The 15,205-nt window shown below is 34.8% G+C and overlaps 1 protein-coding gene across 1 annotated transcript in view; it reads right to left on the minus strand.

The window, feature by feature from the left end:
• LOC102544841 (A disintegrin and metallopeptidase domain 3-like) overlaps positions 1-9,251 on the minus strand; it is a 66,081-nt gene extending 56,830 nt beyond the window's left edge. Inside the window, exons 1-3 of the mRNA XM_072950240.1 lie at positions 9,105-9,251; positions 8,515-8,597; positions 2,020-2,075 (exon numbers count right to left, since the gene is read on the minus strand). Of these exons, the coding sequence (XP_072806341.1) occupies positions 2,020-2,075; positions 8,515-8,597; positions 9,105-9,162 (197 nt within the window). The 5' untranslated portion in view covers positions 9,163-9,251. The remainder of the gene's footprint in view (positions 1-2,019; positions 2,076-8,514; positions 8,598-9,104) is intronic.
• Positions 9,252-15,205: the final 5,954 nt, after the last annotated feature.

The following is a 15,205-nucleotide window of genomic DNA, read 5'->3' on the forward strand; positions in this document are numbered from 1 at the left end:
CTTGCCATGTACACTTTTTTAAAAATAATGCCATTTGCAGCAACATGGATGGATCTAGAGATTATTGTTCTAAGTGAAGTAAGCCAGAAAGAGAAAGACAAATACCATATGACATCACTTACATGTGGAATCTAAAAAAAAGACAAATGAACTTAGTTACAAAACAGAAACAGACACAGAAAACAAACTTCTGGCTACCAGAGTGGAAAAGTGGTGGGAAGGGATAAATTGGGAGTTTGAGATTTGCAGAGAGTAACTACTATATATAAAATAGATAAACAAATTTATGCTGTACAGCACAGGGAACTATAGTCAGTATCTTGTAGTATCCTATAATGAAAGAGAATATTAAAAGCAATACATGTATGTATATATATGACTAAACTATTATGCTGTATGCCAGAAATTGACACAACATTGTAAACTAACTATACTTCAATCAAAAAAAAAAAAGAAAACCAAAAAAAAAGTAGGCAAAATGTTTACATGTGCAACATTTATAGTAAAAGCCTAATTGTTCATAAAAGTCTCAGAATTTTTCTTTTTTCTTTTTATTCATTCAAAAAAGCCAATATAAAAAATAGTGTGCTAATATAATCTATAGACTTTGGGTAATAATGATGCGTCAATGTAGGATCATCAGTTATAACAAATATCTATCTCTAGTGGGAAATGTCAATAATGGCGGAAGCTCTCCATGTGTCGGGGCAGACAGTATATGGAATCTCTGGGCCATCCACTCGACTTTGCTGGGAACCTACAATTTCTCTAAAAATAAATAATATTAAAATAATAATAATAAACAATAATAGGAAAACTTGCTGAATAGGCAAACCACATACAATGCTAACAGCTTATAAATGTTTAGGGAAATCATTTAGGGAGCTACAACCTGACATTGAGATGACATATAATGCTTTAGCACATCATGCATGCTCCTGGAAATCTAAGCTGTTACTGCCTTTTCAGAAAGTAACTGGCAGTATCGCTCAAAATCTTCATATGCTATAAAATGCAGGTGATACACAATGCTTACCTTAGGGGTGGTTGTAAAAACTAAATCAGTTACCACATGCAAATGGCTTAGAAATATGCCAGGAAAATGGTTTGTGTTCAATAAATGTCAGTTACTTTTGTTGTTTTTTTTCTTATTCTTATTATCATTATCACTACTATTATTAGCATTCATCATGCTTTATTCAGAAGCCCATTTATTTATATCCAGTCTACAAACCAAAATCTCTAATAAGAATACACAGACAAGGAAGTTCATGGTATGAGTCGATAGTGACAATCCCTGGAAATAACCTCATTATCTATCAACATTTCAATCAATGGGATCTCATGTACACCTATTTAAAAGGAAGAAAAATACATACACAGAGCAAGAAAACAAATCCCATTTTTAAATAAAACTTGACACCTGCAAAACGCTATGTCCATTTGTAGAAAACAGCATTCTTGGGGTATGTTTCTATATGTTATATTTAAGATTAAGATGAAATTTAAGATATAAAATCACTGAATAATACACAGATGTTATTAACAATAGTTTCCTCAAGTGTAAAAATAGAAAATAGAAAACCGAAGCAATTAAAAATATATACTAGAGCAAAATGAGTCACAACTACAGTGTAACAGCAAGTAAAATGCTTAAAATCATATAATGACCTGTAAAATGACATGAAGCAAACAAAATTAATCATGGACAAATAAAATTATTCCCTTAATAGCTGAAACTGTAATCAGATTTTAAGAAGTTATATAAAGTGATTTTCACTTATCTGACATACTTTAATATTTATGTCATTAAATTACAAATTGGTTTGAACATTAAGATTTAAAATCTAAAGACTCAAAATTCTAGTCTTACATGAATCACAAATACTTAACATGTTAAGCAAATATAATATTGATGCTCTTTAATACTCAGGCTGTAAATTACCATCAGTTTAGAGTAGTGACTGTAAAATTTAAGAAACTAAAAACAAGCATATAAACAGAAGAATGGCCACTTACTGTTTTTCAAGATGGAGAGTATATATTTTCCTGTCTATTTTGATGGCATAAGTCACCTACAGCAAAGTATTCAGAGAGAAATGAATCATTAGAAATTTTTAATTCTTAAAAGTCAATAGCCCTAATTTTTTAAACATACGTACTCTTTAATATAAACACAGAATGTATCATGAATGGGCCAAAATTACATCATACATACATACATACATACATAGTTATAGTTACTTTTCTTCATTAAACTTGGAATCTGTGACAGATTTAATCATATTCAAACTTACATAAAATCCAGAAATCTAAATCTGTCAAAAGAGCATCAGTCACTGAATTTAAGTAACAATCAAATGTTAAATTTGATTTACTAATAAACTTCCTTCAAATGAATCTTCTCAGAGACTGAATCTCAAAGAACTCAATTTATGACATCATCATAAAACATATGCATTCTTTAAGGTGCAGCATATGGTAAATTCTGGTAAATGTTTGAAAAGCCATTAGAGAAAACAGTATGGCGATTCCATAACAAACTAAAAATAGACTTACCATATGATCCAGCAATCCCACTTCTTGGCATATGTCTGGAGGAAACTCTAATTTGAAAAGATACATGCACCCCAATGTTCAAAGCAGCACTTATTTACAATAGCCAAGACATGGAAATAACTGAAATGTCTAGTGACAGATGACTGGATAAAGAACTTGTGGCATAGATATAGATATAGATGTAGGTATAGATATACACAATGGAATACTACTCAGCCATGATAAAGAATCAAATGATGTCATTTGTAGCAACATGGATGGACCTGGAGATTGTCATACGAAATGAAGTAAGCCAGAAAGAGAAAGAAAAATGCCGTATGGTATCACTTATATATAGAATTCAAACAAACAAACTTATCTACAAAACAGAAACAGACTCACAGACACCAGAAAACAAAGGTATATTTATCAAAGGGAAAAGGTGGGAGGGATAAATTAGGAGTATGGGATTAATAGATACACAGTACTAATATATAAAACAGATAAACAACAAGAACCTACTCTATAGCAGAGGGAACTATTTTCAATATTACATAAAAACCTATAATGAAAAAGAATATATACACTTACGTATAACTGAATCATTCTGCCATACACGTTAAACTAACACAACATTGGAAATCAACTATACTTCAATTTTTAAAAAGTAAAAAATTAATTAAAAAATCAATTAATGGAAAAAAGATAGTATTAAATAAATGAAGTAAGGCAACAGATATTCATATTCAAAAAAAAACCCTTGACCTTACTTCACAGCATTAAAATAATTCAGAAATGATCACAAGCATAAATATCAAAACTAAAATTAGAAATTTTTGGAAGAAACTCCATGAGAATAGTCCCAGGGCCTTATGTGGGCAAATGATTGTTAAATAGAAAATAAAAAGGACAGCTATAAAGTAAATATTTTATTAATTGGACATCATTTAAACTAAGCTCTGATGTCCACTTAAAGGCATCATTAAGAAAGTTAACAGGAAATCCCTTTAGAATGATATTTGCAATTCATATTGGCCATCAAAATTCAATTATCACTCATCATTACTATTCATCATGGGATGGCCAATAAACCACAAAGGACAGAATGAAAGAAATAAAATTAACAAAATTGCAAACAACAAGGAGCCAGAATGCCAACTGTTCGTGAGGATATGGAACTGAAATGTTCATATATTGCTGGTGGAAATGTAATATGGTAAGACTACTTTAGGAAACTATTTACCAGATTTTGATAAACGTGAATGTGCTCTTACACTATAAATCAGCATTTCACTACCAGAAATATGCACATGAAAACATGTGTCTGTAGAACACTTGTTTCCTTGTAGCAGATTTATTCATATTGGCTTAAAAACTGTAAACAATGTCCACTAACAGCTGAATATTCAATTTTGTCTACCTACACAGTTATAAAATTTATTAACAAATTCATATATAAAACTCATGAATCTCAAAAACAACTCGTGAATTAAAAAAAGCACACACAAAAATGTACTACTGGATGAGCCCTCTCATGTGAAGCTGGAAACAACAAAATGGCAGTGGTGGTTATGCCTGAGAAAGGCACAAAGGAACTTTCTGAGGAGTCTGATCTGGGTGAGGGTACAAAGAAGTTTAGGTATGCAAAAAAAGTTCAGATTTAAATACTCTGATGTGATTATCCACAGTTTTTTAAGGATCAGAATAGCCTCTAAAGGGAGGGGGCAACAAGATTCAAACGACGTTTCACTTTCTTAATAGGATGAGAGAATCAGTGCTATTTCATCTGTGTTAGCACTGTTATATTTTTATGATTTTAACTATTTTCCTTAAAGTACAAGTTACAGGCATTCACTTATTCATCTTTTTATGTAATCCTTTGTATATTCCTCATTTCTAATACTACATATTTTCTTTATCCTTTTCATTTTCCTTACTCTTTCTCACCAAAAGTTTTGTTGTATATTCATTTTGGAAACCAACTTCGGACACTGTAAATCCAGGCTATCTTACCTTAATTTTCTCTTTCATTAATTCTAATTCTTAATTGAATAGCATGTGTAAGAATTCTAAGGTTATAATTATATTTCTGACTTTAAATTTATGACCATTATTGGCTTGTTTAATTATTTGTACTTAGAAATTATGCTCCTATATCATCTTGAGAGCGTGACTCAAATTTTTGTCATTTTTTTCCTTCTTGTTCGTTATTATTTAACATTCATTATGATTAATGGTTTCCTCTTCAACCCATGGATTATATCAAAGTATGTATTTGAATTTCCAAGAACAGTTCTCAGTCTTTTTGTAAAGTTTTAACTTAATTGCATTATTACCAGATAAGGAGTTCTGCACTATTTGTTTTTTTATTGAGTTATAGTCATTTTACAATGTTGTGTCAGATTCCAGTGTAGAGCACAATTTTTCAGTTATACATGAACATATATACATTCATTGTCACATTTTCTTTCACTGTGAGCCACCACAAGATCCTGTATATATTTCCCTGTGCTACACAGTACAATCTTGTTTATCTGTTCTACATTTTGAAATCCCAGTCCCTTCCCACCACCCCCGTCGCCCTGGCAACCACAAGTTTGTATTCCACGTCTATGAGTCTGTTCCTGTTTTGTATTTATCTTTTGTTTTGTTTTGCTATTTGTTTAGATTCCGCATATGAGCGATCTCATATGGTATTTTTCTTTCTCTTTCTGGCTTACTTTACTTAGAATGACATTCTCCAGGAACATCCATGTTGCTGCAAATGGCCTTATGTTGTCAGTTTTTGTGGCTGAATAGTATTCCACTGTATAAATATACCACTTCTTCTTTATCCAGTCATCTGTTAATGGACATTGAGGCTGTTTCCATGTCTTGGCTATTGTTAATAGTGCTGCTATGAACATTGGGGTGCCGATGTCTTTCTGAAGTAAGGTTCCTTCTGGATGCATGCCCAGGAGTGGGATTCCTGGGTCATATGGTAAGTCTATTCCTAGTCTTTTGAGGAATCTCCATATTGTTTTCCACAGTGGCTGCACCAAACTGCATTCCCACCAGCAGTGTAGGAGGGGTCCCTTTTCCCCACAGCCTCTCCAGCATTTGTCATTTGTGGACTTCTGAATGATGGCCATTCTGACTGGTGTGAGGTGATACCTCATTGTAGTTCTGATTTGCATTTCTCTGATAATTAGTGAAACTGAGCATTTCTTCATGTGCCTATTGATCATTTCTATTGCTCATGTATTTCTTCCTTGGAGAATTGCTTGTTTAGGGCTTCTACCCATTTTTGGATTGGGTTGTTTGATTTTTTTCTTATTAAGTCCTGGGTAATTTGATAGAGATTGCATTAAATCTGTAGATTGCCTTGGGCAGTATGACCATTTTAACAATATTGATTCTTCCAATCCAGGAGCATGAGATATTTTTCCATTTTTTTAAGTCTTCTTTAATTTCCTTAATCAGTGTTTTATAATTATCCGTGTATAAGTCTTTCACCTCCTTGGTTAGATTCACTCCTAGGTATTTTATTACGTTTGGTGCTATTTTAAAGGGGATTGTTTCTTTACTTTCAAATTTTTCTGTTGATTCATCATTAGTGTAAAGAAATGCAATTGATTTTTGAACGTTCATCTTGTAACCTGCTACCTTGCTGAATTCTTTAATTATTTCTAGTAGCTTTTGTGTGGACCTTTTAGGGTTTTCTATATATAGTATCATGTCATCTGCATATAGTGACACTTTTACCTCTTCTTTTCCAATTTGGATCCCTTTTATTTCTCTCTCTTGCCTGATTGCTGTGGCTAGGACTTCCAAGACTATGTTGAACAGGAGTGGTGATAGTGGGCAGCCTTGTCTTGTCCCAGATTTTAGTGGGAAGCTTTTGAGTTTTTCACCGTTGAGTACTATGCTGGCTGTAGGTTTGTCATATATAGCTTTTATTATGTTGAGATATGTTCCCTCTATACCCACTTTGGTATTTGTTTTTTATTTATTTCTCTCTTTTCCTTCCTGTGGTCAATTTTGTTGGATGATGCTGTATATTCTTGAAAATTAGGAGTATTCTTGAGAAGTATTATTTACAACAGAGAAAGAGCATAAGTACAGCTTGGCCAGAAAAGCTCTATACGGGGCATGCCTACAAGTCTGGATGTTCCTAACTCTTGGCTAAGACACAGGCGCTGAGATTTATAACGTACCGTTTAGGGTTCAGAGCTCCCCTGGCCAAGATTTTGCTTCTGCTGTGTTTCCCTAACTAGTTTGACAACGCAGGGTTGGCTACTTAAAAGAGTCACCCACTGAAAGCTTTGTTAAGTCCTCCCAAAGCCAAATCTCTTCCATAAATCTTGTTCTTTCAAGCCAGAGGCTCAGCATGTTCCAGGAGCACAGAGATTGGGTTCTTAGGGAGCTCACTGTAGACGTTTCCTGGATTCCTGACACTTGCCTGAATTCTCCTTGCCTTGCTGCACCATATGCTTTACCATTAAATAAAAGCCTCATGTATGATACTCTGTGGAGTCTAGTGTGTCTCAATAAGGAGCAAAAAAGGGAAAACAATACATAAACTTCCTTAGGTTCACGTTATCCATTAAGTTATTTTTGTGGTTCATATTTTCCTTTTCTTTATGAAGAATTTTAGGATGTCTCCAAATGTTAATTTGGGGGTTTGAATGCTTTATAAATACACAATTGCTGGCTTTTCTTGGTGCCACAAAGTAGGACAGTCAGAAGTAGACCTCTCAGTCTATTAAATCTGCCTCAGTATCTAACAGTTTTTCAGTTGACAACTGACAAACTGCCCTCAAACCTTCCTACTGAGGTTCTAATCCTCTAATTCCTATTCATCCCTGTGTGTCTTTACATCAACACTCCTTCTTGAAAATAAAGTGTCCTGCCCAAAGCTGCTAATACTTACTAAAAGAGAAGTCAAAACCAGTTAAGATATGGACAACTAACAAAATAAATCAGTCACTATATATAAAGGCATCTCTTGTTAAGGCTTAACCAGAAAATACCTGTTAAAAGTGAAGCATTCACTGCGATGTTCGCAAGAACAAAGATGAAAAGACTGAAGCAAGCCTGAAGAGGCCGCAGGAAGACAAGCAATATTATTCTTCGTTAATAGGGGTCAAACATAATGCAATTTTCCATCAAAAAATATTTATCAAAAAAATTTTAAATGGCTTGCAGTTCTTTCCATTGAGATGACTATTCAAAGAAGGTTTATGAAACTACATGTCTAAAATTTGAAGCACTGTATGATGTTACATCCATATAATAAGACATTTTGCAGTGAGGAAAAATAATGACGGAGCTGCATTTATGATCATAAAAGTAAATCCTAGCTTTACAAATAAATGGAAAACCCAATTAAAACTCTCCTACATGATTATAAAAAATATATGTGTGGGTGTGTATGCATGTCATTCAAACATCATTTCATTCAAATTTACTACCTTTAGAAAACGAGGTGGACAGTCACTTTCTTCACACTCTGTACTGTCTAGATTAATTTTACCATGTACATGGTTTACCAGTTTAATTAGATCAATAATTACTTTCAGCTTTACAAAGATTTATATGTGCATATAATTAAATACAGACATGAAGTTATTGGTTATGTATTTTAAATCATTTTAAAATCACATTATAAGGTAAATATTAGTATGACCTCACTTACATAGCATATATTTTTAAACGTACATCTTTTCTAGAAAAAAACCCAGTAGACTCCATATGCCATTTTGTGTTATAGGTATCTGGGTAATTTTTTATGTTTTTCAGTCTGTGTTTTAAAATTTTTCGTAATATCCACCTATTACTTAAAATAAAACGTTTGTTCTCCCTCAAACAAAATGTCTCCTGAGCACTGTAATTTTAAACTCAAAATTTCATGAAGGGAACATGCGTAAACTGATTTAGATCTTATAGTCCAGTAAAAATAAAACACTCATATGTTTAAACTGATTTCTGAATTACCTGCGTTTCTGAATCACCGTCGGCACTGGAGTTTGACCCAATCTTCTGCGGCACTATAATTTGTAGAAGTGATGTTTCAGACTCTGCAGTAAAGAAAACATGTGTCAGCGTCACCCAACGCATAGCGACATCCTTACTCTTCACTAACTTGTCCTTCCTCTCACATTACTCTCGGATTTTCCAAGCTCCAATACACACACACCACAAAATCAGACTGTGGAGGATTCAGGAAGAGGCTCCTCTCCAAGTGAGAGTGTTGTTTCCCTACCACCGTCCACAGACCCTTGGGGCTGGCTGACCTCAGGCCTCACTCAGTAAGGGAAGAAGGGCCCGGCCCCAGGACCCCACCCAGGCTCCCTCCTTCCCCCACCTCCCAGGAGGGCCGGCGCCCCCTCCCGCGGCGCAGGCTCAGGTCCTGAGGGACAACTGCCCCAGGCCTGCTCTCGGCTCTCCAAGCAGCAGGCCCAGCAGGACCCTGCACCTGGGCGCGCTCTGAGCCGACGCCGGGCTCGCCCAAGCCTGGCCTGCTTTTCTGAAGCCGAGGGGCACTGCGACGGGCAGCCCTCCTACCCAGCAGGGCCCTCACTTACGATGGCTGGTGGCGGTCAGCCGGCCCAGCCCTGAGAAGAGCAGCAAGAGAGACAGCATTGCGTGGCCGCCGGCCTCGCCACAGTGATGGCGGTTGGACGCTAAACGGCTGCGGCAGGTGGTGCGCGGGCGCCTAGGCTCTAGGCCGGGGCGGGGCGGGAGCGGAAGGGGCGGGGCGGGAGCAGAAGGGGCGGGGCGGGAGCAGAAGGGGCGGGGCGGGAGCGGAAGGGGCGCGGCGGGGCGGGAGCGGAAGGGGCGTGGCGGCTGACTGGAGCAGAAGCTCGGCAGAGGTGTCCTGGCCCCGCCCCCAGCTCCTTGGACCCGGAAGCGGCTATTGCAGACCCAGGGCGCACACCTGCTGTCAGGTGTATGAGGTAAGCATAGGGGAGCCCTCGTCCTGCCCAACTGTGCTTTATTTCCAAACATTTGACCTTTTAAAGTTATTCAGGCGTCACGTCAGCGTTATAAACTGAACTTTTTCCTCTGCATGTAGGCCATTCGCTGGTGAAGTTCTTGGCACTATTAATAATCCATGTCATAGCGTTCTGGTGCAATGGCTGAATGTGAAGGAAAAAGAAAAATGAAGTTATAGTATGTTTAGTAGTAGACAGTTGTCTATTCTAATCTTCTCTACCGCCAGATTTCTATGTTAATTCTCAGGTCAGAATATACACGCAAAGGAATACGGACACTAAGAAACCAAGTGCCAATTCTTTTATTATAGGTAAGATTGTTTTATAACGATGTGCTGTGATTCCGTTCTCCTTATCCCTTGTGCATCTACTGTAGGTTTTGCTTTGTGTTCACCATGAGATTTAGAGAAAATATAGATATTACAGCCTAGTTTAAATTGATAACTGCTTAACTTTGATTGCATATAAAACTAACATTTTACCCATTTCTGATAGTTTATGTTTTTGATGTCACGATGTATATTTTTTGTTGTTTATGCATGAAGACATCATTGAAGATACAGTTATATTTAATACCTTTGTCCTTTTAATTTTATACTAGATTTAAATGATTAGCACACAACCAAGTTAAAGTGTTAGGGTATTCTGAATTTTACTGTATACTTAATGTTACTGATGGTTTTTACATTTTTATGTATTTTCATGTTAGTAATTTGCATGCTTTCATTTCAGCTTCTAGAACTCCTTTGCTCACTTATAAGACAGGTCTAATGTTGATGATCTCTCTCAATTTTTTTTGTTTGTTTAGTAAAGTCCTTTTCTTTCCTTCAATTCTTAAATATAACATTGATAGGTAAATTATTCTTGTTTCGCAGCTTTTTTCCCTGTCAGCACTTTGAACACATCATCTCACTCTCTCTTGACCTTCAAGGTTTCTGCTGAAATATTCACTAACATCCCTGTTACAATTCCCTTATATTTACAGGATTTTTTTTTCCCTTGCTGCTTTTAAATTTTTCTCTTTCCCAATTTTTAAAAAATTTAGACCAAATTTTTATAATATGTGTTGGAGAAGATTGTATGGGGATAAAATTTTGAGGTGACCAGTTAGTTTCATAAACTTGAATATCCAAATCTTTCCCCAGCTTTGAGAATTTTTCAGTCATCATTTCTATAAATAAGCTTTCTGCCCCCTTCTCTCTCTTCTCATTTTTGGAATGCAGTGATGTCTACATTGTTTCTGTTATAGTATTACATACTTAGGTAGATCTTCTTTACTCTTTTTCATTTGTTTAAAAGAAATTTTCTCCTCTGACTGGATGATTTCAGAGAATCTCTTTTCTATATTAAGGTTGTATTGATTTACTATATTATATTAGTTTCAGGTATACCACATTGTGAATCAATATTTTTATAAATTATACTCCATAAGGCTATTATAAAATATTGTCTGTATTCCCTGTGCTGTACAATATATCCTTGTTGCTTGTCTGTTTTATATGTAGCAGTTTGTATCTCTTAATCCCATACCCCTAACTTGCCTGTCCCCAATCCCATCTCCCCTTTGGTAACCACTAGTTTGTTTTCTATATCTAAGAGTCTGTTTCTGTTTTGCACATATATTCAGTTGTATTATTTTTTTTAGATTCCACATATAAGTGACATACACTATTTGACTTTGACTTATTTCACTAATCATAATAGTCTTCATGTTGCTGCAGATGGCAGAATTTCACCCTTTTTATGGCTGAGTAATATTCCATTGTGTGTGTGTGTGTGTGTGTGTGTGTGTGTGTGTGTGTGTGTGTATCATGTCTTCTTAATCCAATTGTCTGTTGATGGGCACTTGTGTTACTTCCATGTCTTGGCTATTGTAAATAATGATGCTCTGAGTATTGGGATGCACATATATTTTCAAGTTAGTGTTTTTGTTTTCTTTGGATATATACCCCGGAGTAGAATTGCTAAATCATATGGTAATTCCAATTTTAGTGTTTTGAGAACCTCCATACTGAGGTTGAGTTTATGAGCTATTTATATATTTTGGATAGTAACCTTTTATCAGTCATATCATTTGCAAATATTGTTCCCATTTAGTAGGTTATCATTTTCTTTTGTTGATGGCTTCCATTGCTGTGCAAGAGCTCTTAAATTTAATTAGATCATTTTTTTTTCTTTTGTTTCCTTTGCCTTGGGGGACAGATAGAAAAAATTGCTATTATTTACATCAAAGAGTGTTCTATGTTTTCTTCTAACAGTTTTATGGTTTCTGGTTTTACATTTAGGTCTTTAATCTGTTTTGAATTTATTTTTGTATGTGGTATAAGAAAATATTCTAATTTCATTGTTTTACATGTAGCTGTCCAGTTTTCCCAGCACCACTTATTGAAGAGATGATCTTTTCTCCATTGTACATTCTTACCTCTTTTGTCATAGATTAATTGACTATAGTTGTGTGGATTTATTTCTGGCCTTTCAATTTTATTCCATTGATCTATGTGTCTGTTTTTGCACCAGTACCATGCTGTTTTGATCACTGTAGTTTTGTAGTATAGTCTGAAGTCAGGGAACTTAATACCTCCAGCTTTGTTCTTTTTTCTCAAGATTGCTTTGGGTGTTTGGGGTCAAAGGACCTGTTTTTTAATTCACTAATTCTTTCTTATTTTTGGTCAATCTGCTATTGATGCTCTCTTGAGCATCTTGACCAATATTCATCAAAGAATCTTGACCAGTCTCACACCTTATTAAAAAAATTGACTCAAAATGGATCATAGAATAAAATATAAGAACAAAAACTATACAATCTCTGTAAGAAACACTTAGAGCAAAATCTTAGCAATCTCAGTTTAGGTAATGATTTCTTAGAAAACAAAGCACAAGCTGTTAAGGAAAAATTGATAAATTGGAGTCATTAAAATGGGAAATTTTGCTCATTACAAAAAAGTATCAAAAATATATAATGACAAAGCACAAACTTTGGAAAAAATGTGAAAATCTATATTAAACAAATTCTTATATCAAGAACACTCACAATTGAATAGCTTGAACACAGACAACCCAATTAAACTGGACAAAGATTTGAATTGACACTTCATTGAAGAAAATATATGAATCACATAAGCATGTGAAAATCCACTTAGCATCATTAATTATTATGTAAGTGCAAAATTAAACCACAATAATATATAATTTACAACCCACTTAGAATCATTAATATTAAGACTAACTTATCAAATATTGACAAAAGATTTAGAGCAACTGGGAATCATTTATTGCTGGTAAGTGTGTGAAATTGCATAAACATTTTGGAAAACTGCTTGGAATTTTATTACAAAGTTAACCATATATTAACCTTATGACCCAGCCTTTCCTCTGCTAGATGTTTACTTAAGAGAAATGAAAACAAAGAGCCACACAAGGACTTGTTTGTAAAAGCTTTATTTGTAATAGTAAAAATGGGATACAGTACTATTGTCTATGAGCATGTAGATGGATAAACAGATTGTGGTGTATCAAACAATAGAATACTACTTAATCATAAACAGGAATGAAGTATTTGTATACATAAGATGGATAAATCTTAAAATACTTTTGCTGAAAAAGAAGTCAGTCCAAAAAAGTTGTACATACATTACCATTAAATTTGCATGCAATTTTACAGAAGGAAATCTAATCTATAGTGACCAAAAGCAACCCAATCAGTGGTTTCCTGAGGGTGGGGGTGCTGGTAGGACACATGGTTTACAAATGGACGTAAGACAATATTTGGAGGTAATGGATATGCTTACTATTTTGATTACAGTTTCAAGATTGTATTCATATGTCAAAATTCATGGAGTTGTAGATTTTAAATATGTGCATATTATTGTACATCAATTATACTTTAATATGCTTGTAGGAAAGAAAACTATTAGGCAACATCTCTAAAGCCCTCTCAAAATTTAATGCCTGTTTACCATTTAGGCTTATATCTGTCGCTTCATTTTTTTGCTGTTGAGGATTTCTCTTACCTTCTTGAATATATGGATTTGAGGTTACACTTTAAATAAATATGTTATAATATATATATATAAACATATGTATACACTTACATATGTAGTTGACCTCTTGAACAATGTGGTGGTTAGGGACGCTGACCCTCTACACAGTCCAAAATCTGCATAAAACTTACAGTATTCCCTCCATACGCTATGCTCCTCCATATGCATGATTCCACCTACAAATATTTAGGCAAGGAAAGATTCAGCCAACCTAGATCATGTAGTACTGTACTATTTACTATTGAAAAAAAAATCTGAGTGTAAGTGGACTCACACAGTTCAAACCTGTGTTGTTCAAGGGTCGGCTATATATATTTATAGTTTTATCAAGCACTTTAATTACTATTGTTCCAGAGGAATTTTTTCATAATATATCATCCTCCACATTGCATGAAATATGCCTATATTCTTCCTTTAGCTATCCAAACAAGTTCAACTACATTATAAGAAAGCATGTTACTGTATTAAATGAGATGTTCCATATTTATGATCTTATGTAATGGCTTATAATTTATCTCTTCAAGATAAATTTCATCATTTTCATATCTTGGGAAAAAACTGAAGCTCATCATAGGTCTAAGTACATTCTGGTCCACCATCCGTAGCCCCTGCCCTCACATAACATCTCTTCAACAACATTCTATTTTTTCCTCCACATACACTATCAAGAATATATGTGGAAACTATGGAAAAAATACATCTTTACACCTATAAATCTCAGACTGCCTTAGCCTTGGCATCTTTTTTCTCCTTACCTCAAATATTTGCATGCCCTTTCTGTCCATGATAGTGATTTCATTTATCATTCATGGGAATTTGTTGGGAAATTGCTACAGCATATGTCATGGCAATATTCCATGCTCTACTCTCTTACAGTATCTCAAACTATGTTTTTGCGCCTTGCAAGTAACTCAGTTTAATTAACTATATAGCTAATTCAACAAATATGTATTCAGTCATCATATTGTTATGAAGTACTTACCATATTCTAGACATCGTCCTAGGCACAGTGAGAAAAATGGAAATTTTAAAAAATCCCTGCCCTATGCAACTTACATTCTAATTAGGAAATATTACTGTTTACTGTACATCTTATGTCACACAGTAGACAATGCCTCTTAACATTCTGAACTGGTACTTTTATCACCCTCCAAATGTTAATTCATTTGGCACAATATTTCTCCCTTCTTTACAAAAAACAGTAATAGATTATTAATTTAGTGTTTTAATCATGTCTCTTTCAAAGTGATTCAATTTTCTTTTTACTTTCGTATTTTATTTTCTAATCATCCTTATCTTCCAACTTCAGCCTTGCTAAGTCTGTTCCTTCCTAACTGGATCTTTCATTGACCCTCCTAAAAAATATAGGCTACTTCTGCTAATGTCTGCATTTCCTCACTCCACTTTCTTTCCTAACTTTCTGCATGATATTCTGCCAGATTCTAGCAAGGTTTATTCGGCTAAGAGAAAAATGCACCACTCAGATCCCCCTTCAAGAAAGGATTTCTTCCCAAGGGAGGAGTGTGGCATCCTCAGATTCTTAGCTGATTTAAGATCTGTTTCAGCTTTTGAAACAACTACATAGCCTTGTGGGTGTGTATCAGTTCAATTAACAAGCAAAACATTGGTAGGAAGGCCTAAACTTTGTCT

The sequence above is a fragment of the Vicugna pacos genome, chromosome 26, assembly GCF_048564905.1.
Source record: "Vicugna pacos chromosome 26, VicPac4, whole genome shotgun sequence".
Lineage (NCBI taxonomy): Eukaryota > Metazoa > Chordata > Mammalia > Artiodactyla > Camelidae > Vicugna > Vicugna pacos.